The sequence below is a fragment of the Mus musculus genome, chromosome 1, assembly GCF_000001635.26.
Source record: "Mus musculus strain C57BL/6J chromosome 1, GRCm38.p6 C57BL/6J".
NCBI lineage: Eukaryota > Metazoa > Chordata > Mammalia > Rodentia > Muridae > Mus > Mus musculus.
Genome location: NC_000067.6, coordinates 120,107,071 through 120,132,027, shown reverse-complemented (window position 1 = coordinate 120,132,027; position 24,957 = coordinate 120,107,071). Strand labels below are relative to the sequence as shown.

General features: G+C 48.1%; 2 protein-coding genes across 9 annotated transcripts in view; one reads left to right on the top strand and one right to left on the bottom strand.

The window, feature by feature from the left end:
* Positions 1-10,946, bottom strand: part of 3110009E18Rik (RIKEN cDNA 3110009E18 gene) — a 67,109-nt gene extending 56,163 nt beyond the window's left edge. For 2 of the 7 annotated variants that reach the window (XM_030243151.1, XM_006529893.3), the window contains exon 1: positions 10,811-10,946. Coding sequence is in view for 3 of the 7 variants with exons in the window: in XM_017312451.2 (XP_017167940.1) it covers positions 5,636-5,641 (6 nt within the window). In the remaining 4 variants the exon portion in view is untranslated. Of the gene's footprint in view, positions 1-5,635; positions 9,852-10,217 lie in introns of those variants that run through there. The other 5 variants (NM_001172074.1, NM_028439.2, XM_017312451.2 and 2 more) reach the window with 5 other exon arrangements.
* On the top strand, positions 10,932-18,748 carry Dbi (diazepam binding inhibitor). Of its 2 annotated transcripts, none has more exons than NM_007830.4 (4): positions 10,932-11,083; positions 12,016-12,133; positions 15,580-15,642; positions 18,495-18,748. In NM_007830.4, exons 1-4 carry the CDS (start codon positions 11,075-11,077, stop codon positions 18,566-18,568), a joined length of 264 nt encoding a protein of 87 aa, NP_031856.1. In that variant the 5' UTR covers positions 10,932-11,074; the 3' UTR covers positions 18,569-18,748. The 2 variants fall into 2 exon arrangements, with proteins under 2 accessions (NP_031856.1, NP_001033088.1); NM_001037999.2 differs by lacking the exon at positions 10,932-11,083 and adding an exon at positions 11,109-11,266.
* The last annotated feature ends 6,209 nt before the right edge of the window (positions 18,749-24,957 follow it).

Here is a 24,957-nt window from a genome sequence, read left to right as displayed (position 1 = left end):
TACAGTACCTTTGACCACCACAGAGACACAACCTGTTCTTCAGCTTCTCACCACCCCAAAGGAAACCCGGCACACTGCTGGATTTGTTGTTGCTCTGTTTTTCTGTTTTGTTTTGAGATGGTGGCTCACTATGTAGGCCCAACTAGTCTTGAACGAGAAGTCCGGCTTCTTAAATACTGGAATTATAGGCACAGGAGCACTGAGACAGCTACTATCCATCGACTCAGGGGGAAGAATGCCTCTTAATGTGCATTTTGAAACCTAACCACCAATGTGACAGTATTGTGAGGTAAGACCTCAAGGAGGTGACTGGGTTGTGGGAGAAAACCCTCATGAACAAGATTAGAACCTTGTAAATGAGGTTCCAGAGGCTGGGAAGATGGCTTAGTGGGTGAAGCATCTGCCATCTAGGCATGAGAACTGGAGTGTAGGTCCCCATAACCCACATGAGTGAGTGGCAGGCATGATGGCCACCTGTAATTTCACACTTGGAAGGTAGAAATAAGGGCTCCCTAGAACAACATGACTCACCAGATTAGGCCAATTGGGTTCAACTGAGAGATCCTACCTCAGAAAGTTAGGAGGAGAGAGTATCAAGGAAGACATCCAATGTTTACCTCAGGTCTCTACACACACACACACACACACACACACACACACATACACCTAGGGAAAGAGTGACAGAGGCCTCAAAGAGCTGCCTTGTCTTCTTTGTCATATAAGGACACTGTCCAAAGCATATATGGGTCAGAAAACCAGGACTCACCAGTCAACAGACACCAGACTTGGCCTCTAGTGACACACAACTGAACCCTAATCCAACAAGACTGGTGCCCTCAAGTAAAAAGTCACTTGAGAATAAATACCACATAAAGACAGAATTAAACAGTTCATCTATTAACCAAATGCCAAGGTACACTAGAAGCTGGAAGATAGACACTAGCAGATTTTCCTTCAAAGGCCTTGGAAGGCTTCAGTGCTGCTTGTCCTAGTTAGCTTCTCTTGTCAACCTGACAGAGCCTATAGTCAGCTGAGAAGGGAGTCTCAGTTGAGGGATGGCTAGCTCAGTGGGCATGGGGGTGGAGGATGGTTTGGAGAGCCCAGCCCACTGTGGGCTACTACATCATTCCCTGTGTAGGTATCCCAAGCTGTGTAAGAAAGCTAGCTAAGCATTGGGTCAGTATGAGAGCCAGCAAGCAGTGTCCCTCCGTGGTTTCTGCTTCAAACTCCTGCTTGAGTTTCTGCCCTGACTTTACTTAATGATGAACTATGATCTGTAGGTGAAATCAACCCCTCTGCTTCCCCAAGTTGTATGTGGCCCAAGTATTTTTTTTTACAACAGTGGGAGAAAGAAAACTAGAATGCTGCTGGTGGCATCTTTCACAAAGCGTGGGCCTGCTGAGCTCTGTGACAGCAGATTTCTGCTGTTTTAAGCCATTCTGCACCTTGTTTCTAAGACACAGATAAAGAGAAGGGGACTCCAGGGCAGAACAACAGCACAGGAGGCATGAATTGCAGGGCCTTCAAGACCTGCACATGTGTGTGGAGGCTAGAGGGCAACCCTAGGTGTCACTCTCAGGACTGATGTCCACCTCCTGAGACAGGTTTTAACCCCAGGAAAGAGGAAACTGATACCACAAGATATCCTCTGACTTCCACATACACACCACGGCACAAGTGCAGTCCCATATACCTGCCCCCCTCTCTCAAATAAATGTGTGTGTGTGTGTGTGTGTGTGTGTGTGTGTGTGTGTGTGTTTTAAAGAAATGACACTTGATCCAGGGAGATGGCTCAGTAAGAAAAGTGCCGCATAACAAGGGTAAGGACCTGAATTCAATTCCCAGCACCACATTAAAGCTGACTATTGTAGCAAATGCTAGGGGGTGGGAACAGAAGTGAGATCCCTGGGGCTTCCTGGCCAGCCAATCAGCCAAAAAGAGTGAGCGCCAGGATGAGACACACACACAAGTATTTTAAAATACTCTTAAAAATATTTGTGCTCATGTGTGCATGCATGTGAGTGTGAATGTGCATGTGGAGGTCAGAGGACATCTGTCTCCTGGTTCACTCCCTCCACCATGTGGGTCATGGGGATAGGTTGCCAGGCTGTTAGGCTTGGCAGCAAGTGCCTTTACCCCCTGAGCCACCTCTGCTGGTTCTGGCATGATAGAAACACACACAGGATTTGACCTCATCTTTTATGTCTGTTCAGCTTCTGCACTAGAAGCCACCCTCGTGATGGTGATGACTGCAGTTCAGAGGGTCCGACTCAAACAGAGCTCCAGGCTCTCTGTAGTCATCCTCACTTGACAGATGAGGGAAGGAGGATGGAGGTGTTAGGGTCACGGGGTCATTCACAAATGTGCGGTGTTTGAGTTCCATCCAGGTCATGTTCCGCGAAGGAAGCATTTGACAGGCTAGAAAGAACAAGTTAGCATCCAGGGAACAACAGAGAGAACACTCAGGAGAGGTCAATTCCAGATATTATCTGGCAATACTCGAGCCAGGAAGGGTGTTTGGAAGATAAGCTACATCTGCTGGACGCTCAAACGTGCACATTAAACAGGCTCAGTTGATCTGGTGTCAGGTTTAGTGGACAAACTAGTAAGTAGCTGACCACCTGCATTCTTTTTCATTTTCTTTTCTTTTTTTTTTTAAAAAAGAAATCTTGTGTGGGACTGGCCGTGCTATGGCACACACTGGAGGTCAGAGGATAGACAACCTTTGACCTCTCCTTTCACCCTGATTGAGGGTTTACTGTTTTCTGGCCATTGCAGAGTCAGGCTAACTGGCCCATGAGCTTCCAGGGATTTTGCTGTTTCCTCCTCCCATCTCCAGTAGGAGTGCCCGGAGTGAAGATAAAGTGTAACATTTCCATATCCAACCTTTACATGGGCTCAGGGGACTTGAACTTAGGTCTTCACTCTTGCAAGGCAAGTACTTTATCTACAACATCCTAGGACCATATTAAGATAGGGTGATGTTCTACCTTATACCCACATTTCCAATAACCACAGTAGCACTAATGGAGACACTGGACACTCAAGAGTCTTCGCTGGACTTTTAAGAGTCGCACAGGAGAGCAGATGTCCAGGAGAGCTGGCTGAATGGCTCAATGGGTGAAAGCATTTGCACCCAAGCCTGAGGAGCCTAGGATTGAAGTCCAATATCCAGGACCCACAGGGTGGAAGGGGTGAAGCCGCCCTCACAAGTTGTCGTCTGACTTCTTCCACACACATGCCCACTTACATATACATGCACAGAAAATAAAGTAATGGTACAAAGACACTCTATGAAGGGTTTGGAGAAGTAGCTCTGCAGTTAAAAACATTTGTAACTCCTGCAGAGGACCTGGTTCAGTTCCCAGCACCCACACGGCTGTTCACAATCATCTGTAACTATAGCTCCAGGGCCCAACTCCATCTTCTGCCTTCCATGGGCACCAGGTGTGCATGTGGTACACAGACATACATGCAGGCAAATTTATACATATTTTAAATTTTTAAATAATAATCTAAGAAAAACAGAAGATTCACATGGGAATTACACATTCAGAATCTAGTGTACTTTGTAGAAGTAATTTAAAAATAAGTTTTATTTATTTATTGTTTTGTCTGTTGGGGGAGGGGTGTTTGGTTGTTTGAGACAGAGTCTAGCTATGTACCCCAAGTCTAAACCTCAAACTTGAAATCTTTCTGTCTCATCCTTTCAAATCCTTACTGAATTACAGCTGTGCCCTACTCTGCCTGGCAAAATCAGATTCAGGGTCTGGAGAGACGATTCAGTGGTCAAGAGCACAGCTCTTCCAGAGGACCTGAGTTCAGTTCCCAGGGCCCACACTGGGCAGCTCACAATAGCTTGTTACTCCAGTTGCAGATCTGACACCCTTCTCTGGCCTCTGTGAGCATCACTATACATGGGTGCATGCTCGCACAAAGACACACATAGATACACATAAATAAGAACAAATCCTAATAATGAGCTCCAAGTGGTGCTGTCCTACATGAAGAGATGGTGTTCTTTTCCCTATGTCCTGCTAAGTGCAATTCCATATCCTGATGTTCTGTACACAACAAAGCTCAACTCTAAAACATGGAGGGAGGAGGGCAGGCAAGCTAGGGACCTCAGGGTCTGAGGCATAAGAGAGCGGTAGACTAGTTTCCTGAAGTTTCTTGGGTCTCAGACATCATTGCTTAGCAACTCTCCAATCTCATAAATACCAATGATGAATCGAAATCAGAAAGCTCTAGGGGCTGGAGAGGTGGACCTACAATTAAGAGCACTTGCTGCTCTTGCAAGTTTGGCTCCCAGCACCCGTATCAAGGGACTCATAGCCTCCTGTGATCCTAGCTCCAGGGGATCCAACACCCTCTTCTAGCCTCCACAGGCACCCAAGAAGCACATACACATACGGTCACAAAGGCATACACACCAGAATCATATTCTCATTCTCTCTCTCTCTCTCTCTCTCTCACACACACACACACACACACACACAGAGTTTGCAATTTTTAGACAAAAGTCAGCACAGAAGGAACCTAGCAAGTTAAAAAGCTTCAGGCAGGGATGGCTCTGCTCTAGTAGAGACCACCAAAGACTGCGACCATACCTCTACCTGGATCAGAAACATCAGAAGGATAGTAGGAGTCCTATCCTCACTGGGCTTTAATGGGGCCCCATCATCTGTCAGAGGAGGAAGGGATCTGGGCCACAGGGCACCCTACTTCCATCTTCCCCATGGCTATGAGGCCACCTGAGTATCTCCAACTTTCACCCCATCGCTGGTTACACACACGTTCCTCCCTCTCCACAGAGATGGTGTAAGAGGGCCAGCACTGTCCCTCCATCCACTATAGTAAGGTCACCCTCCTAGCCCATCTTAACATCCATGGAAGGCAAGTCATAACAGTAGCAAGGCATTCGCCAGCAAGGCAGCTGCAGAGGCCCAAGGAGAGCAGGACCCCTACCTCAGCTCAGCTGCTAATATGAACAGAACATTTCTCTCCGGCTAGTAATAATGTCAGTGATCCCCTTCTTTGTCAAAGTGAGGATATCAAAGAGAGACACTAAGAAAGGGCTAGAGAAACGCCTTGGTTGGCGAAGCCTTGCAAGCACAAGGACCTTAAACAAGGAGCTAAATCCCCAAATCCCGTGTTTAAAAACTAACCCGGGCATGGCAGCAAGCACCTGTAGCCCCAGCACTGAGGAGGCAGAGACAAGCAGACCCCTGGGGTCCACTGCTCGGCCAGCCTAGCCTAGTCCAGTCCAGGAAGAGTTCCTGTCTCAAAAGCAAGGTGGGGCCACTAAGGTGACTCAGCAGAGAAAAGCCTTTGCCTGTAAGCCTGACGACCTGAGTTCAGTTCCCAGAGCCCACGTGAAAAGCCGGACGTACAGGCTCACAACTGTGATCCCAGCACTCCCACAGGGAGATAAGAGGCAGAGACAGAGGAACACCTGGAACCTCGAGGGCCAGCTAGCTGGGCGGATGCAGGGGAGCGGCATAAAGGAGGTAGGAGGAGAAAACTCACCCCTGCCAATTGGCCTTTGAACACTCATACTGTCTCAAACACACACACACACACACACACACACACACACACACTGATTTTCAGTAAGAAAAACGGAGCCACTCACAATCATCTATAGCTCTAGTTCCAAGGTGAGCTGATCTCCTCTTCTGGCGTCCATGGGTACCTGCACACACACAGCACACACACAGACACACATACATACACATAGTTAAAAAAAAAGTTTAAGGACTGTGCAAAACTAACAAAATTACTAAAAGGTAGATGTGCCTGAGGACCACCAGCTGAGGTTGTCCTCTGGCCTTCACACATGCATGCACATGCACACACCCCCACACAAACACACGTGAACTCATAAAGGGGCTAAGACAGGGTTTGTAGCAGAGGATGACTTAGAACATCCGATCCTTCCCTTTCTCCCAGTGAGTCAAGGACACTTCCCTACCATCTTCCGCCCTCAAGCCCTCGTGGTGTCCAGCACTGGGTACCACCACCCACGCTGCCTGGGTATGGAAGAGGAGAGGATGGTAGAGAATGGTACCCAGGGTGTGCTGCACACATTCTAATGCCTGCATTTATGCAGCCCCTCTCAACATCTGAGAAAGGAAGAATTCTTGCAAAGAAGAGGGCCGTTCAGAGCTCCGGCTAGCAAGCCTCCTCTTACTGCATGGTAGGAAAGTCATCCTTACCTTCCTACCGAGCTCTCTGGACTCCTACCTCCCTCAACCTTCACAGAGCCCAGGCGTCTGCCCCCTCTCCCCACTCCTATCCCAGAAGCACTTCCCCATCCCTTTGAAAACATACTATTCTCCCCATTGCTGTACTGCTGGAGCCTGGCCAGAAGAGTCACATTCCTAGAAAATGGAAACCAAGCTCTGAGTGTTAACTGGGTGTGTGGGAACACCCTTGCCTTCCACGGAAGTTCTCACGCAGCATTAATTTGTTCTTAACTCTTTTCTTAATGGTTAGGTTACTTTTAGAAATTAGAGGTTTCCTTTAAAGCAAGAAACTCAATCTTAAACTGCTCTTCACACCCAGTGGGCAGGAACAATTTTCACCTGTTCATGTGTTTTAAGCTAACAATAAGGCAAACCCATGGATACAGACACACACACAAATCAACCTCAAAGTGAGGAGAAACTCTGCGTGCTGGCTAGCTTACATAGCCAGAAGGTGTACTGCAAACTGCTAGGTCTATCCAGTGTTGGATCCTTTGAGTTACGATACTGACCTGCCTGACAAGATATGCCTATTGATCCAGTAGTGGCATGGTAGTTATAAAATAACCAACTTCTTTCTGATTTGCTTCAAAGTAGGCATTTCACACCTGCTCAGTCTAACTACGCTGAGCTCAAGGAAGCCTGTGGGCAGCCAGAGTGATACCTTCTAGACTCATAACCACGAGGACAAGCTCCAACACTGGCAACTCCTACTGATGGGCTGAGTCAGTCTGCCTGATAAGTTGGCTGGGTTCCCCATCTTAAATCCTCTGCTTCCAAAGCTGGGAGCGTGACCAGGAGATTGCATAGGCCTCTGGCCAGAGTTCACCTTGTTTGTTCTAGCCCACGATCTGATAATCAGTTCTAATGAATTCACTTGGTTTCCAAGTTGGCAGCTAATTAAAAGGAACTTTTTGAATTTCTTCTTTTTGCCATTTTTTTTGTTGTATTATGTGTATGAATGTGATGTATGCTTTGTGTGTGTGCGTGTGTGTGTGTGTGTGTGTGTGTGTGTTTGTGTCAGAGGCTGACATTAGATATCTTCCACAATTGGTCTCCATCTTACTCTTTAAGACAGTCTCTCAGTAAACCCAGAGCTTATAGATTGACCAGCATGGCCATCAAGCAATCTCCTGGGATTTGCCTGTATCAGCCTCCCCGGTGCAGAAAATACATTTTAACAATTACATGGGGCTGGGAATCTTAGTTCAGGTCTCTGCAGAGCAGACGCTTTACCAACTGAACCATCTCCCAAGGCCTTTTCATTTGCTTTCTGAGACAAGGTTTTAGTGTGAGGCCAGGCTGTCCTCAAACTCTCAGGGATGCTCCTGGTTTGGTCTCCCTCCTCCTGGGAGCTCAGTGGGTGTCATTACACCTAGCCAGAAGGAGCAAATCTCACAGAAAAAAAAAAAAAAAAAACCAGGCACTGTACTCAGTCAATAAGGATTTGTTGAGTTCTTAAGAGGAGCAAGCATGAAGAGATGGTAGGCGGCCAGTGCATGGTGAGCTCTGCTCTCCTTAGCTCAGGGACAGGAGAGAGCAGACAGTAGAAACATGACATCATAACAAGAGTTATGATGAGAGTCCTTCATGAGGACATGAGCAGGCTGAGGACCCCATCATTACTCAAGATTATGAAAACCAATGACCTTTTCCAGTTTTGCAGAAAGTTGTAAGTCAAAAAACTTCATGACTTGCCCCAAAGCATTTTTTTTTATCATGTGTGTCCATGGACTGTGTGTATGCATACAAGCTCATGCATGACACAGCACACACATAGCAGTCAGAGAGCACTTTTGTGGACTTGGTTGTCCCCTTCCGCCTTTATACGGGTTCTGAGGGTTACACTCACATTGTCAGGACAGCAGGGCAAGGGATCTCCCGGCTGAGCCATCTTGCCAATCCCTGCAGTTTACTTTTAAAAATTAAATTCCAAATGCTGAAAAGGCTCAGACAATAAAGTGCTTGCCACACAGGCATGAAAATCTTTGAGTTCAATTTCTACAAACCATGCAAAAACAGTCAGGCATGGTGGCATGCAGTACCTGTGCTGGGGAGACAGAAAAAGAAGGGTCCTTGGGGCTCACCGGCCCAGACAGTCTAGCCTGCTTACTTGGTAAGTTCGAGGACAACGGAGTCACTGTCTCCAAAACAAATGGAAGGCACTCAAGGAATAATAGACCAAGTTTTTCTAAGGCCTCCAAATGCCATCCTAGCTCCCTGGGGAAGAAGCACGAAGGGCAGGCTTAGCAGTGACGTTCCCATAGCTGAGACACCAACAAAGAGTTGCTGAGCAGCAAGGGAAGGAGGCACAAGGTGTGCTGAGAAGCATGGCCTCAGGCTCTCTGACACGGTGCCTGGGAAACTCTACAAGGATACCTTCTTTTGTCCCCTCTGGCTCAAGAGAGCTTAGCTCCCAAGGGTCCACACCCTTCAGCATGTCCCTCACCTCCTTGAAATAATTTTTGTACCCTCATCTGGAACCACTACCTGGAATTAATAAAGTGAGTTATATTCCTACAAGCAACCAACAACTCAACCTGGAACTACATACAGACTGGCATACTACATACATACAGACTACATACAGATAACGGCAACATGCCCACGGATCCACTGACCGCATGGGAGTCCAGTCAAAGCTCTGTGGAGTCACTTCCTCTTTCAGAAGTGACAAAGAAAACATCGACATTTTTTATACTTCACAGGCAATTTCTCCAAACTCACCTCCAACATTTTTGTTACTTTTGCTTTCTAAGCAAAGTGACTTACAAACTAACAAATCTACCTGTGTTCCCTGCAATTAAAGTTCTCCTTCCCAAACACTCCACAAAACATGACCGAAGCTGCTGGTGACATCTGAAGGCTCGGACTTAAGTTTTCTACTTTTGCGGGGCTGGGAATGGAACCCAGGATCTCACATATACTAGGCAGACAGACTCTCTCCAGCACCGAGCAGCAGCCCTAGCCCTGCCTTTGCAAACCACTACAGCTGTGATGAGGGGGCAGGTAGACAGGGTGGCAAACTGTGGCCCAGGCCTCTGGCCACACATTAGGAAGTGAGAAGAGACTATCTCCCTTTTGTAATGACCTCCAGAGAATTTTCTATCACCCCTCTCTTTCACCTTTGTATCCATTGCCAGAAAGTTCTTTCAGCCCTCTAAATCCTCCCGCCCACTTGTGCTGTCGCCCTTCCTCCTTCTCCCATGGAGCCAAGGCCCCTATAGCACCATCACCTCTGTTGAAAAGTCCCCTCCCCACCCCATGACTCCATCAGAATGACTGCCTGCATGCCCAAAATGAACAACCTCTGCCATCACCTATTCAGCTTACTTCGTTCTTACTTCTGCAGCTCTGTCGTGTTTTACTTAGTTGTACTTCCTCATTGCCCCGCTGTAGTCTTTTGTCCCGGGACACATATTCTTGGATTTGAATGCCGTCTAAACTCAACCCTCTGAACCTGCTGTGCACTCCTAAGCATGTTCTCCCTAACACTCTGGGTTTTCTCAATTTCTCTGACCTCCGTGTCTAGCTTAAAAGGCATAACTTAGGCAGAGGCAGGCGGATTTCTGAGTTCGAGACCAGCCAGAGCTATACAGAGAACCCCTGTCTTGAAAAACCAAAAAAAAAAAAAAAAAAAAAAAAGGCAAAACTTTTCCCCAGTCTCCTCTCCCCAGTGGATGTCAACATTTTCAGCTTGTCTGTCCTGTGGGTTTTTTACCTCAAACTTTTAATATAATTGTCCTCAAGCTTCCTTCCGAATCAGTTTTAAATTATTTCACTAATGAGACTAAGAATTCAAAGACCTCAGTGTCCACAGTAACTCCTGCTTACTCCTGCTTCTGCTAGAATGCTCCTTCCGACTTGCAGGACTCGCTCAAACAGCATCTTCTCCCCAACCCCTCTCCACACACATCAGTTATAACTTCCAACTCTTTACTTTTTAAACTAAATCAACTATGAACCCACTATAAGACGCTGCAAAGTAGCAAAGATTCGTCTGTTTGTCCTCTGCTGCGTGTCCAAGGTCTAGGAGTCGGCAAGCATCAGGTCACGTGTTTAAAAACCATTTGAAAAGTTATTCACTTAACCAAGGCTCGATGGGCACCTCTTCTTGTGCAAGTTTGTTATATCACATTGTCTCCGCCTTTATAAAGCACTGATGGAACACAAGACTGCGTTAGGGGTGCAGGACCGACAAGTATGGGCAATGTCAAAGAATATGCCAGAAGTTCAGAAGAAAAGGCCTAGATATGGACTTGGTCCAGCGGGCCACCATTGCGCTGTGCACCGGGGATTCTTCCCTGGATTTTCCGAAAGGGGTCGGGGCATCCCATTTTCTAGTCGGATAATTTACTCAACCAGCGATGCAACTTCCGGCCTCTTTCCAATCCGCATGAGAGTTAAAGGGAAAGAATCATACTGATTTCTGCTCTCCTCCCGCAGCACCCCATTTCACGCGTTCTCAGTGCCTGCTAGCTCCTGCCCAACTGCCCTGACGGAGAATGTCCCGTCCGTCCCTTCCCCCACGGAAAAAAAAAAAAAAACGAAACGCGTCCCACCTGCTCCCAACGTGCCCCGCGGCTCCTCCCCGCGCGTGCGCAATAAACTCCCTCTTGGGTCCGGGAAGGGTTGGAGCGCTCCGCTAGGATGGACACGCCCCCGAAAGCAGATCCGACTTCTGATTGGCTGCTGCCGCTCGCCCGAGCTCAGTTGGAACGCCGGGGTTGTGCTTTTAAAGGCGCTAGCTGGTGCGCTCTGTGACTTGATTGCTGCTGCTTCTGAGCTTGCTCCCGCGCTTTCGGCATCCGTATCACCTCACCAGTATGTCTCAGGTACTGCGTGTGCCCCGCCGGGCTGCGAAGATGCTGTGGGTTTGGGGACAGCCGGGTCTATTTCCTCAGATATCCCGCAGCTCTTCTGGGATCCGAGCCCAGCTCATAGCCTGGGGAGCGGAACTTTTTCCCTTGCAGATATGTAAAACTGCCACCCACGCCGGAACTGCCAGAGAGTTGCCGGTGGGCTGAACTCCTGGGTGAAGCAGGAACAGGGTCCTCGAAAGAAAGATGGGGCGTAAGAGGGAAGGAAGGACAGGGAAGATTGAATCCCACACTGGGAAGAACCGAATGGAATAGAGGGGCACTCATACAGGCCCTGGCTGAAGAGCCTGGAGGTCGGGGAAGGTATTTAGTCTTGTGCCTGGCCTGCCCCTGTACAGAAGAGATGTGAGTAGGTGAGGTGGTCCAGAAGCCTTTTCCTTCCCTCCAGTGGAGACCACTACCGAGGACTGAGCCCTGTAGGGCGATCTCTGACTCCTCCCACTTGCCTCTCCCTAATCTGGGCACTGGGACAGAGGTCAACGCTGAACTCCAGGCCCCTGTAGGAAGGGACCAGCTGGCTCCAGACACTGGATTCCACCGCATTCCTCTCCTGAACTCTGATCGACTGTTTTGATCACACCACGTTTCCCCTTACTGCCCAGTCAATCTCCGCTGATCATAGGTCGGGCTTTACTGGAACCCCAGCAATTGTTGGATCTGGGCCAGTGGTGGCCCAGGCAGTTAGTTGGGCAAGAAAATTTTCAAGGGCGTGCACTTCCACTGTGAGCCAAAACTATTCCCAGCACTTGACACAGTGCTGTAACTGCTTGAGTGGACAGGTGGGCCTTAGGGAATCCTGGCAAGAAGAGGGAATATGGGAGGCATCCCTGGGCCTCTCCCACTCAGGCAACCTACATCTCGTTCCTCTCCCTCTCCCTCACTCTTAGGCTGAATTTGACAAAGCCGCTGAGGAGGTGAAGCGCCTCAAGACTCAGCCAACTGATGAAGAGATGCTGTTCATCTACAGTCACTTCAAACAAGCTACTGTGGGCGATGTAAATACAGGTATGCCCAGCTTCTCATCAGAGCGGGCCAAGTTGGCTCGGCAGCCCGGGAGTCTGAGAACTTCGCCTTCCGACTGCCAGAGGCAGGCTGTGATGACAGAACATTGGTATGGAGACCTTAAGCTGAGAGATTGTCACCTGCAAAGACCATCTCCCTAAACTCTTAGTGACTCTGGGAGCAGAGTCAGTGTGGGTTTACAAGGACTTTACTGATTATCTCAGCATCTACTCTGAAGGCAGCAAAGGCTCCAGCCTTGTTGCTCAGCAGTCGCTTTCTCGAGCCTCCCGTTTCCATCAGATGAACAGGGTCATGGAGTGCTTGGCCTCTTTCCCAAGCCGAATAGATGAGCAGATACATCATATCTGGTACCCTGGGGCAAGGCAGAAGTGCTGCTGGCCCAAGTCTGCCCTATCCAGGTGACTTTTCTCCCTATCCAAAAATCTTGGGCAGATTTTTCTTTTTTGCCAAGTATTGTAGGTTGATGGGCCAGCCTGTCTCTGCCTCTCCAGCACTGTTATAAGCACAGGCTGCTGCGTGGCCTTATATTTGTTTCCCTCCCACATGGGTTCCGGGAGTCAAACTCACACCCTCGTACTTTACTGGCTGGCCTGTCTCTCCAGCCCCTTGGTATAGCTTTTGAAACTATGCTGTGGGTTACCTTAGTCTATGATACTGTCTTTTCTGTGCCTTGAGCAGTGGCTATAGCCTGAGATAGCAACACAGTGTGTTCCAGCAAGGACTCATGACAGCATAGAAGAAAATGTATGCCTCAGTCACCCACCAAGCATGGCCTCCAATTCCACTGGAGCTGGAGTGGCTAGCCAAGCAGGTCAGAGATTTGAGGGCTTATAAACATCCAGGAAGGAGAAGCCAGTGGGAAGGGAACAGAGAGCTGTGGATGCTTTCTGCTAGATAGTATTTTCCCAGAGCCTGGCCTCTAGCCACGCTATTGGTACTTGCTGGAATATAAGCATCAGTAGACTAGCTTGGAATCCACCCTTGCCTGGTCAGGGAACCGGCTTGTTTGTTTGTTTGTTTTTTGCTGTACTGGTTCAATACAACAAAGACTAGCCACAAGTGGTTATATGGGTTTTAGCTGAAAACAGCTAAACCTAAGTAATGCCAAAAGGCCAGTCTGTAGCTATGCAAGCTGTGTTTCAAGGGCTCAGTGGCCACAGGGGGCAAGCGGCTTCTGAATTAGACGTTGCAGGGATCACCGAAATGGCTAGCAGGTTCTCGCTGCCATGCCTGACTATCTAAAGGAGCCACTTGGTGAAAGGAGAGAATTGACTCCCAAAAGTTGTCCACTGGCTTCCACACCTGCACAGTGGTGTGCACACTTGGCGTGTTGGCAAGTATACGCTTCCATCTAAGGAGAACTTCCTCTGAGGCAGGGAGTCTTCCTCTGAGGCTCTGAGGGTTCCTTTGCAGTCACAGTCTTCCAGTGAGGTTCCTGGAACTTATTTTTCTCAGACTCAGTGCCCCAAGCTGCACACTCTGCAGTTTCTGCTCCTAGCAATGAAATTGTCCCCCAAGGAAGGATGGTGAAAGGCCTTTCCAAAAGCAGGTGCTCTGGAAGCAGCGTGGTCCTCAGACAAAACCTCCAGATACAACAAGAAGGAGTCCAGCGATGTGTGGAAATAGGGCCAGATTATAAAGACAAGTACAGGCAAGGACGGCAGAGCCCCACCCCCACCCCCACCCCCTCAGATAATAGCAATGTAGCTCGAAGGGAAACCAGCAAGCTGAAAGGGGGATGGGGAGAGACCCTAAAAGCTCTCTTTAGATTTGTTGTTGTTTTAATTTCATGTTCATGTTTTAATTTCAATTGGTGTATTGCCTGCATGTCTATCTGTTTGAGAGTTATCAGATCCCCTGGAACTGGAGTTACAATTGAGAGCTACCATGTGGGTGCTGGAAATTGAACCTAGGCCGTCTGGAAGAGCATCCAGTGCTCTTACGTGCTGAGCCGCCTCTCCGGCCTTATTTTATTTTATTTTATTATTTTATTTTTTCAGAATGTTTGGATTCTGAACCACACGAATGGGTGTTTGTTTATTTATCTTGGTTAAAGTAGAAGTTTGGTTTGGTTTTGAGGATTTTTAGTCTTTGCACTCCCCCACCCCCTATTTTGTTTAAGACAGAGTCTTATGTAGCCGAGGCTGGCCCAGATTCACTATATAGCCAAAAATAACATTGAATTTCTGATCCTCCTGCTTCCACCTTCCAGATATTAATTCCCATGCCCAGTTTATCTGGTGCTGGTGCTAGGACCCAGGGTTGGGAGCATGATAGGCAAGCGCTCTGCCAACTCAGCCACATTCCCAGCCCTTGTATTACTTAATATTTTTCTAATTTTGAAACAGAATCTCACTAAGCCACTCGTTCTGGCTTTAAGCTCTCTGTAAGGCAAAACCTTGAACTTTCCTTCCTCCCGGCCCCACAGCCCCTGGCATCATGGGTGTGTGAACACTATGCCTGCCTATTTTTCTTTTATTGTATTATATTTGATTTTTTGAGATAAATCCTCATGTAGCCTGGGCTGGCCTCAAGCAACACTGTGTAGCCATGATGACCTTGAATTCCTGATCCTCCTGCCTCTACTTCCTGAAGTGCTGGGATGATAGGCCTGTGATGCCATGCCCTGTTGATACATGCTGAAGCTCACCAGGGCCCTGGACATGCGAGGGAGGCTTCTGCCGACTCAGCCTCATCCCCAGCTCCAAGGAAGAATGGGTTTTTTGTTTCTTAAAGTAAAACACTGGGTTTTAAACCTTTAACTTTACAGTTCATAAAAACCTAAGGGCATATATTTTTTTATCCTGTCTTCTCTCAATTTTAAATTTGGGTTGCTATAAACCCGTCTGGGTTTCTTACAATAGAACCCACTGTGTGAGACACTAGGAGTTCTTAAAAACCGTAATAAAAATGCCGGGTTGTCGCTCTTCACAATTGATGGCTTCTGACTGGGGGCCACTGGAAGTTTGACCATGCTCCAGGGAGTATCCGGGCAACGCAAATTGGACTTGATTGGATTTTTTTGGGTTTTTTTTTTTTTTTTTGGAGGGGTTGGATTTTTTTGTTTGGGGGGGGTTTGAGGGAGGGTTGGGGGGAGCTGGAAGGACTGGGAAGTGTAGTTGGGGTTCATGATAATAATCAATAAAAATAATGTTATAAAAACTGTCTTGACACCAAGAGGTGGCGGCATACTCCTTTAAAATCCCAGCACTCAAGAGGCAGAGCTGGGATGGAGCTCTGTGAGTCCAAGGCCAATCTGATCTTTGGAGTGAGTTCCAGGACAGCCTAGGCTACGCAGAGAAACCCTGTCTTGAAAAAAACAGAAAAACAACAGCAGTAGCAAATTCTTGGCTTTCCTGGGAAGAGTTGAAAGTCCTCCATTAGAACTTGTAGCAAACCTAACAGTGTCTGCTTTTCCCTCGCTGCAGATCGGCCGGGGCTCTTGGACCTCAAGGGCAAAGCCAAGTGGGACTCGTGGAACAAGCTGAAAGGTAACACACATTCTGATCAACTCCCTCCCCTGTGAGGCTGGGCACTGCAGGCTCCCTTCCAGAGCGGGGAGAGCAAAGGTCAGGAGGCACATCTTGGAAGCCAGCCCAGCTCGCCACCCTCACATGGAGAAAACTAGGTCATAGCCTTTCTTTTCCCTCCAAATGTTACTGATAACTTTTCTAAGAGCTCTCTGTCACTGGGCATAGGAGTTGTCTGGAGGGAAAGCGCCTGCGGATGAGGCCGCTGAGAAACAGACTGGGGAGTGATACCGTCGCCATGGACTTTGGATGTGTCCAGAGTTAGGAGAGTTCTGTCCACACCTTTCTCTCCCCAACAAGGCCAGGCAGTGACCCCTTAGCCGAGTGGCCTTCCCCAGTTCCCTTTCAGCCAGAAGGGCACATGAAAAGGGGGGATGAGGTAATGCAGGCCAGTGAATGGAACTATTATTTGCAAAAGCACAATCATCCAAGAAGTGTCCAGGATCCACTAAATCACGTGTTCCCATGGCTGCAAGCCCCGAAAGCTGGCACCAAAGCCGTTGGCAGCTTTCGTACGCTTGCTAGCCAGTTGCTGAATAAGCCCTCTGTCCTCTCACAAGGGAGGAAGGCGTGAACTCAGGAAGGGCCGCAGCACACTAAAATGCTCTGCTAGGGGGCCAGGCAAGTCTGGCTGCTCCTTTTCCACACCATTCTCAGGCCCCCGGGCATGTAGAGCTTCACAATAAGCTCTCTCAGTCCCTGAGGACTTCTTGTTTCCCTAGGGGACGCTAGGAACCAAGTATGTCCCTCGGGGTGTATTCATGGTCCCTGTGCTGTGACAAGGAGACAAAGATTTGCTTCATTCCTCTCCAAAAACCAGCTACTTTCTGCTCAGTCCTCAGCTCTTCTCGCAGCTTCTCGCTGTGGGGAAGAGGGCGGCTGGCTTAGCTTGCTCACAGCCAGTAGTACAGCTGTGGGAGGTAAAAAGTCCAAAGCAAATAGTCCATAGGCTAAAGGCAAACATGAGATTCTTAGCACCAAGAAGATCAGTGCAGGGACACTTTCCTGCTTGTCCACAAGGCTGGGGCCCCACGCTGTCTGCTGTCCTACTTTCATGGGTGACGCATCATGCAGGTGCTTAGTGCATGGTAAAGCACCCCCTGGAGGGCCCTGAGTCCAGTCCTCAAGCCATCTCTGAGATGTAAAAGGGCTGTGCTAGATATGTAAGAAACGATCTCCAAAGATTTAACTGGGATCTCAGCAGATGCATCCAACCTGTAGCCCAACACACGTACAATTTTAGACGGTTAGTTCATGATTATCATGGGAGACAACAGACAGACATATTCCTGCAGTGTCAAAAGCTTAGATATCTGAGATTGCTCAGTCAGCAAGGTGCCTGTCATGTAAGCACAAGGACCCGAGTTCAGATCCCCAGTGCCTGTGTAAAAAGCCAGGCACCGTAGCAGGCACCAGTAACCTAGAAGGGGCAGAGACAAGCAGATTGATCCTCTGAGCTCACTGGCCAATCCATGAGCTCCAGGTTCAGTGAGAAATCTTGTCTCATAAAATAAAGTAGAGGGTCTGGTGAGATGACTCAGTGGGTAAAGGGGCTTGCCACCAAGCCAAACAACTTAAGTTGGATCCCAGAACCCACATGGGGATCAGTTCCCACAAGTTTCCTTTCTGATGTCTACCCATGCTATAGTATGTCTATGCCCCCTTCCTCCTGTCTTAGTTACTGTTCTATTGCTGTGAAGAGACATCATGACCAAGGCAACTCTGCTTGCTCACAGTTTTAGAGGGTAGTCCATGATTATCATGGCAGAAAGCAGACAGACATGATGGTAAAGCAGTAGGCTGAGACCTTTATATCCTGGTCCACTGGCAGCAGAGACTGACCCTGACATCAGCTTTTCAAACCTTAAACCCCACCCCCAGTGGCACGCCTTCTCCTCTGGTAAGGCCACACCTCCTGATCCTTCTCAAACAGTTCCACTAACTGAGAACCAAGCATTTAAACCATTCTCATTCAGATCGCCACTACCACCACCCCTTGCAAAATACATACATAATTTTTTAAATAGGTAGTGTGGGGCTGGAGAGATGGGTAATGGATTAGGGTTACTTATAGTGCTTACAGAGGATTTAGATTTGATTCTTAGGACTTATTAAGTGGCTCACAACTGCCTGTGACTCCAGTTGTTTTTGGTTTTGTTTGTTTTTTTTGGTTTTTTGTTTTGTTTTGTTTTGTTCTTTTGTTTTTTCGAGACAGGGTTTCTCTGTGTAACCCTGGCTGTCCTGGAACTCACTCTGTAGACCAGGCTGGCCTCGAACTCAGAAATCTGCCTGCCTCTACCTCCCAAGTGCTGGGATTAAAGGCATGCACCATTACTGCCCGGTGTAACTCCCAGTTCTAAGAGATCTGACACCCTCATCACACTCCCACAGGTACCTGCATACCTTTGGTACATATGTATACTAATCGTCTTAGGGTTCTGTTGCCATTTAGAGATACCATAACCAAGGCAACTCTTATAAAGAGAACATTTAATTGGGACAGGCTTACAGTTTCAGAGATTTAGTCCATTATCATCATGGCAGGCAGCATGGCAGCTTGTGCTCAGTAGTACAGGAAATGAGGGTTTTCCATCTTGATCCACAGACAGCAGGAGGAGACTGACATGTAACTCTGACCCCTACATTTCACATACGTGCACATTTGCTGGCAAACACAGAGACACACATATTGCATCCACTGTGAAGTATGCACACACAAGTTTTTTAAAAAGCAAAGGCTGGTCACCCTGGCCAGCACCTTGCCTTTCTAGCATACAGCCTCCCTGATGTGTATTCCTTCCAATTCCTTCCAGGGACTTCCAAGGAAAGTGCCATGAAGACCTATGTGGAAAAGGTAGACGAGCTAAAGAAGAAATACGGAATATAAATCACCAGATTTGGTGGCCAGCCACACGTGTGACCTGTGAGGACATAATGCCTTGGTTTTTTCTAATGTAGATGATATGGCTGTGATACATTAGGGCCAGCGTTAACCTCTGCTCCTCCTCCCTCTGTAGTTTTTACCTACAATCAATTAAAAGTACATTTGTTACTCTGTGCCTGGGTTACTCTGTTGTCTGGGTGCGTGCTTGCGTGCGTGTGTTTAATTTTTATTATCTTTAAATGCATTTTATGTGTGTACAGGTGGGTGTGCATACAACAGAACATGTGCAGATTAGAGGAAAACTTGCCAGAGCAGATTTTCTCCCCCTACCGTGTAGGTCCTAGGGCTTGAAATGGGGTTATCAGGCGTTTTTACCACTGAGCCATCTCAGAGCCCACCGTCAGGGTTCTCGAAATAACTTCCCTTCTGCTAATCTCTCATCTCTGCTTCCTCTAATGATGTGCTTTGGGGCTGCGGGTGTGGCTCAGTTGGTAGAGTGCTTGCCTAGTGTGTACAAACCCATGGGTTCAGTTCCCCAACATGGCATAAAACGCCATGTGCTGCTTGTGCACAGTTGTAATCCCAGCACCCAGGAGGTAGATTCAGGCCATCTCTTGGTGACAGAGCAAATTTAAGGCTATCCTGGACTACACGAGACCCCGTGTCATAAAAGTAAACATAAATGAAGATGTGTTCTTCTGCCCTCTTTACCTGGGTGGACTGTAAGAGAGTGGTCACACTAACTCCTGTGTGTGCGCAGCCGTGGTGAAGGACTGGGTTAGAGGAGTAGCCTGCCTTCCTCCTCCTTCTAGCCACCTCAGATCAGATAAGCTGGCTGGGACCTGAGATGTTGTAAGAGCCCCATCTTGGGGCCACCCTCAGGTTCTAAGGAAGGCAGGATTAACAGTGTTTGACATTGTCTGAATCCAGAACACTGTAGAGCAAGGTGGGAGCACCCTTAGGAACAGAATATGCCCTGGGCTGAGGTCTCCCAGGCTGCCTTTCAAAGCTGAGTCACAGTGCAGGCAGGGAAGCGGTTGACCAGTGAGCCAAGGACTTCCTTGGTGGGAAGAAGGGAAAGCCACAGAAAAGTACGGCTGGGCTTTGCCAGGATTGCTGTTCAGAAGAAAAGCCAGCAGGCAAAAGCATGCCCCAGGCAGGACCCTGCTGCAGCCCAGAACATACTGTGGTGCTTTTCCCATCCCATGGGTGGCCATGTTGAGGCTGGAAGGAACTCAGGAATACCCCAAGGGCAAGTAGCCCTCTAAACTTCCCTCCCCAGAGCCCAGGTCCAAAGCCACAGTTCAGCCTCACGCCCAGAACAACAGTGAGGCCTGAGAGTACCTCACGGGGGCTCTCCTCGCTAGTAAATATACAGAGAAACAAAACAGCTTTTTTTTTTTTTTTTTTTTGGTTTTTCTACAAAACAGCTTTTAAACACTGCTCTTTACCCTGGTTCCAAAGCCAAAGTCTGAAGAAGGGCGGGAAGGAGGCGAGCTGCTGCTGCCTTCATGCTTGGGTCTGGCACCCTCTGTACCTCGGAACAGGAAAGAGCCGGCTTAAATGTGTGTACTTCTGTTCTAGGCAGTGGGAGCTCAAGGAAGCAAGCGTAAAGGTACCATCTGAGGGCTGAGGAGATGGCACTGTCTATAGGGCCTGAGATCAGTCCCCAGAGCCCTTAGCAAGCTGGGTGTGTCAGCAGGCATTTATAATCCCAGCACCTGAGACACAGAAACAGGCTGATCCCCCGGGGCTCTCCAGGATCCAGCCTAGCCTACCTGGTGAGTTTTAGGCTAGTGAGAGCCTGTCTTTTAAACAAGGTGGACAAGGGAGGTGGCTCAGCAGTTAAGAGCACTTGCTGTTCCTGCAGAGGACCCAAGATGGCTTATAACTGCCTCTAACTGCATTTTGTAGGGGATCGAACACACTCTTCTGGCTTCTATGGTCACCAAACATGCATATGGTACACAGACAGACAGATCAAACACTTATACACATAAGAATAGGTGTATAAGGTGTATAAGGTGGATAGTGCCTGAGCAATGACACTTAGAACTCTTCTCTGGCCTACATGCAATCATGCGCGCACGTGCAAGAGCGCGCGCGCACACACACACACACACACACACACACACACATTATCATCATCTGAGTGAGTGGAGATTGCTTTAACACAGCAAACGGCATGGGTACAAGTCCACCCATGCACCCAGAGTTTATGACAGGGTGGTGTGTGAGGAAGTGTGTTTTTCCTGGTTATTAATGTAATGTCATGGTCAAGGCAGAGCCCCTACTCTCTTGTTCTGCCCTACCTAGCTCATTCCACCGAGGTTGGTGAGACCACTTAACCGTTTGCTTGTCTGTTATTGGCTACTCCAAAAGTAAATCAGCTTGAAGCACTCCCAGAAAGGAGGTGTACCGAAAGAGACAGGCAGGGTGATGCATACCTGGGGTCCCATTTGCCTTGGAGGCTGACACCGGAGGATCACAGTACAGCCTGGCCATACAGGTAGCACAGAGCTCACCAAGCTATTAACCACCTCAGCTCCCAGCCTTAGGGGTGGAAAAAAGGATTATACCACTCCCTTTGAAGACACAACCCTGTGTATTTTAACAATCAGACTTCATTGACTCCCCTAGAACCTTATCTTGACCTGTTTATCTCACCCACTCGGTAATGCTATCCTCCTGAAGACCCTATCATGAGCATTGTTCACCTGGAGCCTGCTTCCCTTACCTTTATGAAAGATTAACCTACCTTTATGGAAGATGTCACTTGTATCTTAAAAGTGTTGTGATGTAGTCGTATCTTAAGCTTTGTGGCCATGGGATTGAGTTAATTATCACCAGCAAACATTTTTCCCCCAAGTTGTGCTGTGCCTAAATATGCCTAAAAATAAACAACCTGGAATTAGACGCTTGAGGTTTGAACCAACACTGACCACAGAGCCCTGTTGAACCAAATTTCCTTCTAACTTCTCTCAGATGGACACCACTGGCCGTGATGTTAACAGAGACACCTACCCCATGGTACTCCATCTCAAAAAATCCACAGCAGAGTACGCCGATGGCACATCTCAACAATAGACAGCAAGTGTAGCATGGAGAGATAGAGAGAGGCAGACAGAAAATTAAGGGGGAAATACCCTAAGTAAAGTTCAAAATGTCCTTCTCCATCCAGACGTGGCTCAAGGTTCAACTCAGCAAGCTCCCCTGGAGGGGGGCAGTGAACCTTCACGAGACTGTGAGCGGCTTCCAGCGCGGAGCTGGTGCCATGAAGATTCCTTATGGAGATCTCGTCTCCCAACAGCTTTTTAACTGCAATCGCTAGCAACCTCCAGCTCTATAGTCGTGGAAATCCAGGAGGCCTTGGATCTGGAGCTAATGGTCACTCCGCTGGTTACTCAGCCGCCACAGCAGTCTGCCTTGCTGTGGCTCCTGAGGCAACTGGGCCTGCAGGGCACCAGGTCCTCCCCTTTCCTGGTTAGGAAGCCTTCAGGCCTGACTTTCTGGCTCCAGGACAGCCTTCTGACCACATGACGATGCTTCTCTCTGGGTGTGGGAAGGGACCGTTCTGTGCAACTGAGAAGTCAGTGGCTCTAGGCTACCACTTCGGTGGCCTCAGTCAGTTGCCTTTGTGTACTGAGCATTTGATAGGGCTTTCGTGCATCGTCTTACTTTTGTCTTTGCGGGTCACCCCCACGGTCCTTTGGCATGGAAAGTTCATCTCCTTACAGTGAACTTGCTCTTGGGGAGCACATTGCAAGATGTGGCACAGATGCCTGAGGAAACAAGTATTAAACTGTATGCACACTATTCTTTCCTTTATATACATGCCTGTGGTTTAATGTATGAAATATACACATCAAAATTAGCAATAACTAACAAAATAAGAAGGTATAGCCATATACTGGTTAGCTAAAAATTGTAAGTTGCTTACTTGTGGAGTTTTCCACCCCAGCCCTACCCTGTGGTGCGCAGGGCCAGGGGATAGAGGTTGGTCTGGTCTCTCTCTTCGTTATATTTCGAGACAGGGTCTCTCTGTAAATCTGGAATTTACCTTTTCCCACTCAACTAGCTGGTCAGTGGTCCCAGAATCTACCTGTCTGCTTCTGAGCCCTGCCACACGCCACTTTTCATGGGTATTCTGGTGCTGAGGCGGCAAACAGCTTCCCAACTGAGCCACCGTCCCTTTTAAAAGGTTTCAAATCCTCTGCTTGTTTGGTGTGTGTGTGCATACATGTGCATTTGTGTGTCCGTGCAGGTCTGGGTACACTTTGGCCACATGAAGGAGTCCGAAGAACCCGAGCCCATGGCCACCTTTCACCTTGTTTTGGGACAGTGTTTCTTTTGTTCCTTCTCTACTGTGTCTGCCAGGCTAGGTAGCCCTTAGGCTTCTGGAGACTCTGAGGCCTCTGCCTTTAATCTCTCTGTGGGAGTGCGCAGATTATAGGCACACAACCCTGGCTTTTGTGACCCTTCTAGGGTCAATCTCAGGTCTCCAGTAAGCATTTTTACTGACTACCCATCTCCCCTGCAGTAAGAGAGGCACTGCACTGAGCTGGCCTCTCCACACTTTTTTTCTGTATTTGAGACGGTCTCAATAACTTAGCCTAAACTGGCCTCGAACACAGGACCTTCCTGTCTCAGCCTCCCCAGTAGCTGGATTCCAGGTACACACCCCCAATGCCTCACAGTACTTTTGGACTTGTTTATCAAAGGTCATGGAACTACAGAAAGCAAAACACAGTTGAAGGGGGTGCTGAGGGTATGGGAGATTGCAGTGTTCATTATCCAAATAAGGAGATTATGGCTTAGGTGATTGTCTTAGTCAGGGTTTCTATTCCTGCACAAACATCATGACCAAGAAGCAGTTGGGGAGGAAGGGTTTATTCAGCTTACATTTCCATACTGCTGTTCATCACCAAGGAAGTCAGGACTGGAAGTCAGGACTGGAAGTCAGGACTGGAAGTCAGGACTAGAACTCAAGCAGGTCAGGAAGCAGGAGCTGATGCAGATGCCATGGAGCAATGTTCTTTACTGACTTGCCTCCACTGGCTTGCTCAGCCTGCTCTCTTATACAACCCAAGGCTATCAGCCCAGAGATGGTCCCACCCACAGGGGCCTTTCCCCCTTGATCACTAATTGAGAAAATGCCTTACAGTTGGATCTCATGGAGGCACTTCCTCAACTGAAGCTCCTTTCTCTGTGATAACTCCAGCTGTGTCAAGTTGACACAAAACTAGCCAGTACAATTGATCCCTTGTCAACTTGACATACAAACATGTCACTGGTAAGCCTCAACTCTTAGTTTCTTATTCATCCCCAAGATCTAAATAACTTTTAAAGTTCCACAGTCTTTACAAATTCTTAAGATTTCAATCTCAAGATACAACTTGCCAAACGCATGAAATTCAAGAAGAACGAAGACCAAAGTGTGGACACTTTACCCTTTCTTAGAAATGGGAACAAAACACCCATAAAAGGAGTTACAGAGACAAAATTTGGAGCTGTGACGAAAGGATGGACCATCTAGTGATTGCCATATGCAGGGATCCATCCCATAATCAGCTTCCAAATGCTGACACCATTGCATACACTAGCAAGATTTTGCTGAAAGGACCCAGATATAGCTCCCTCTTGTGAGACTATGCCAGGGCCTAGCAAACACAGAAGTGGATGATCACAGTCAGCTATTGGATGGGTCACACGGCCCCTAATGGAGGAGCTAGAGAAATTAGCCAAGGAGCTAAAGGGAACTGCAACCCTATAGGTGGAACAACAATATGAACTAACCAGTACCCGGGAGCTCTTGTCTTTAGCTGCATATGTATCAAAAGATGGCCTAGTCGGCCATCACTGCAAAGAGAGGCCCATTGGACTTGCAAACTTTATATGCCCCAGTACAGGGGAAAGCCAGGGCCAAAAAGGGGGAGTGGGTGGGTAGGGGATTGCGGGGGTGGGTATGGGGGACCTTTGGGATAGCATTGAAAATGTAAACGAGGAAAATACCTAAAAAAAAAAAAAAAAGATTTCAATCTCTCTTAAGATCCAAAGTCTTTATAATTAAAAGTCTCTTAACTGTGGGCTTCACTAAAAACTTCCTTCAAGAGGGAAATATATCAGGGCACAGTCACAATCAAAAGCTAAAATCAATCTCCAACCATCCAATGTCTGGGATCCAACTCATGATCTTCTGGGCTCCTCCAAGGGCTTGGGTCACTTCTCCAGCCATGCCCTTTGTAGCACACACATTGTCTTCTAGGCTCCAGTCACCTGTACTCCACTACTGCTGCTCTTGGTGGTCATCTCGTGGTACTGGCATGTCCAAAACACTGCATGACCCCTTCAGTCAGTCCTGAGCCATCAATTGCAACTGAGGCTGCACCTTC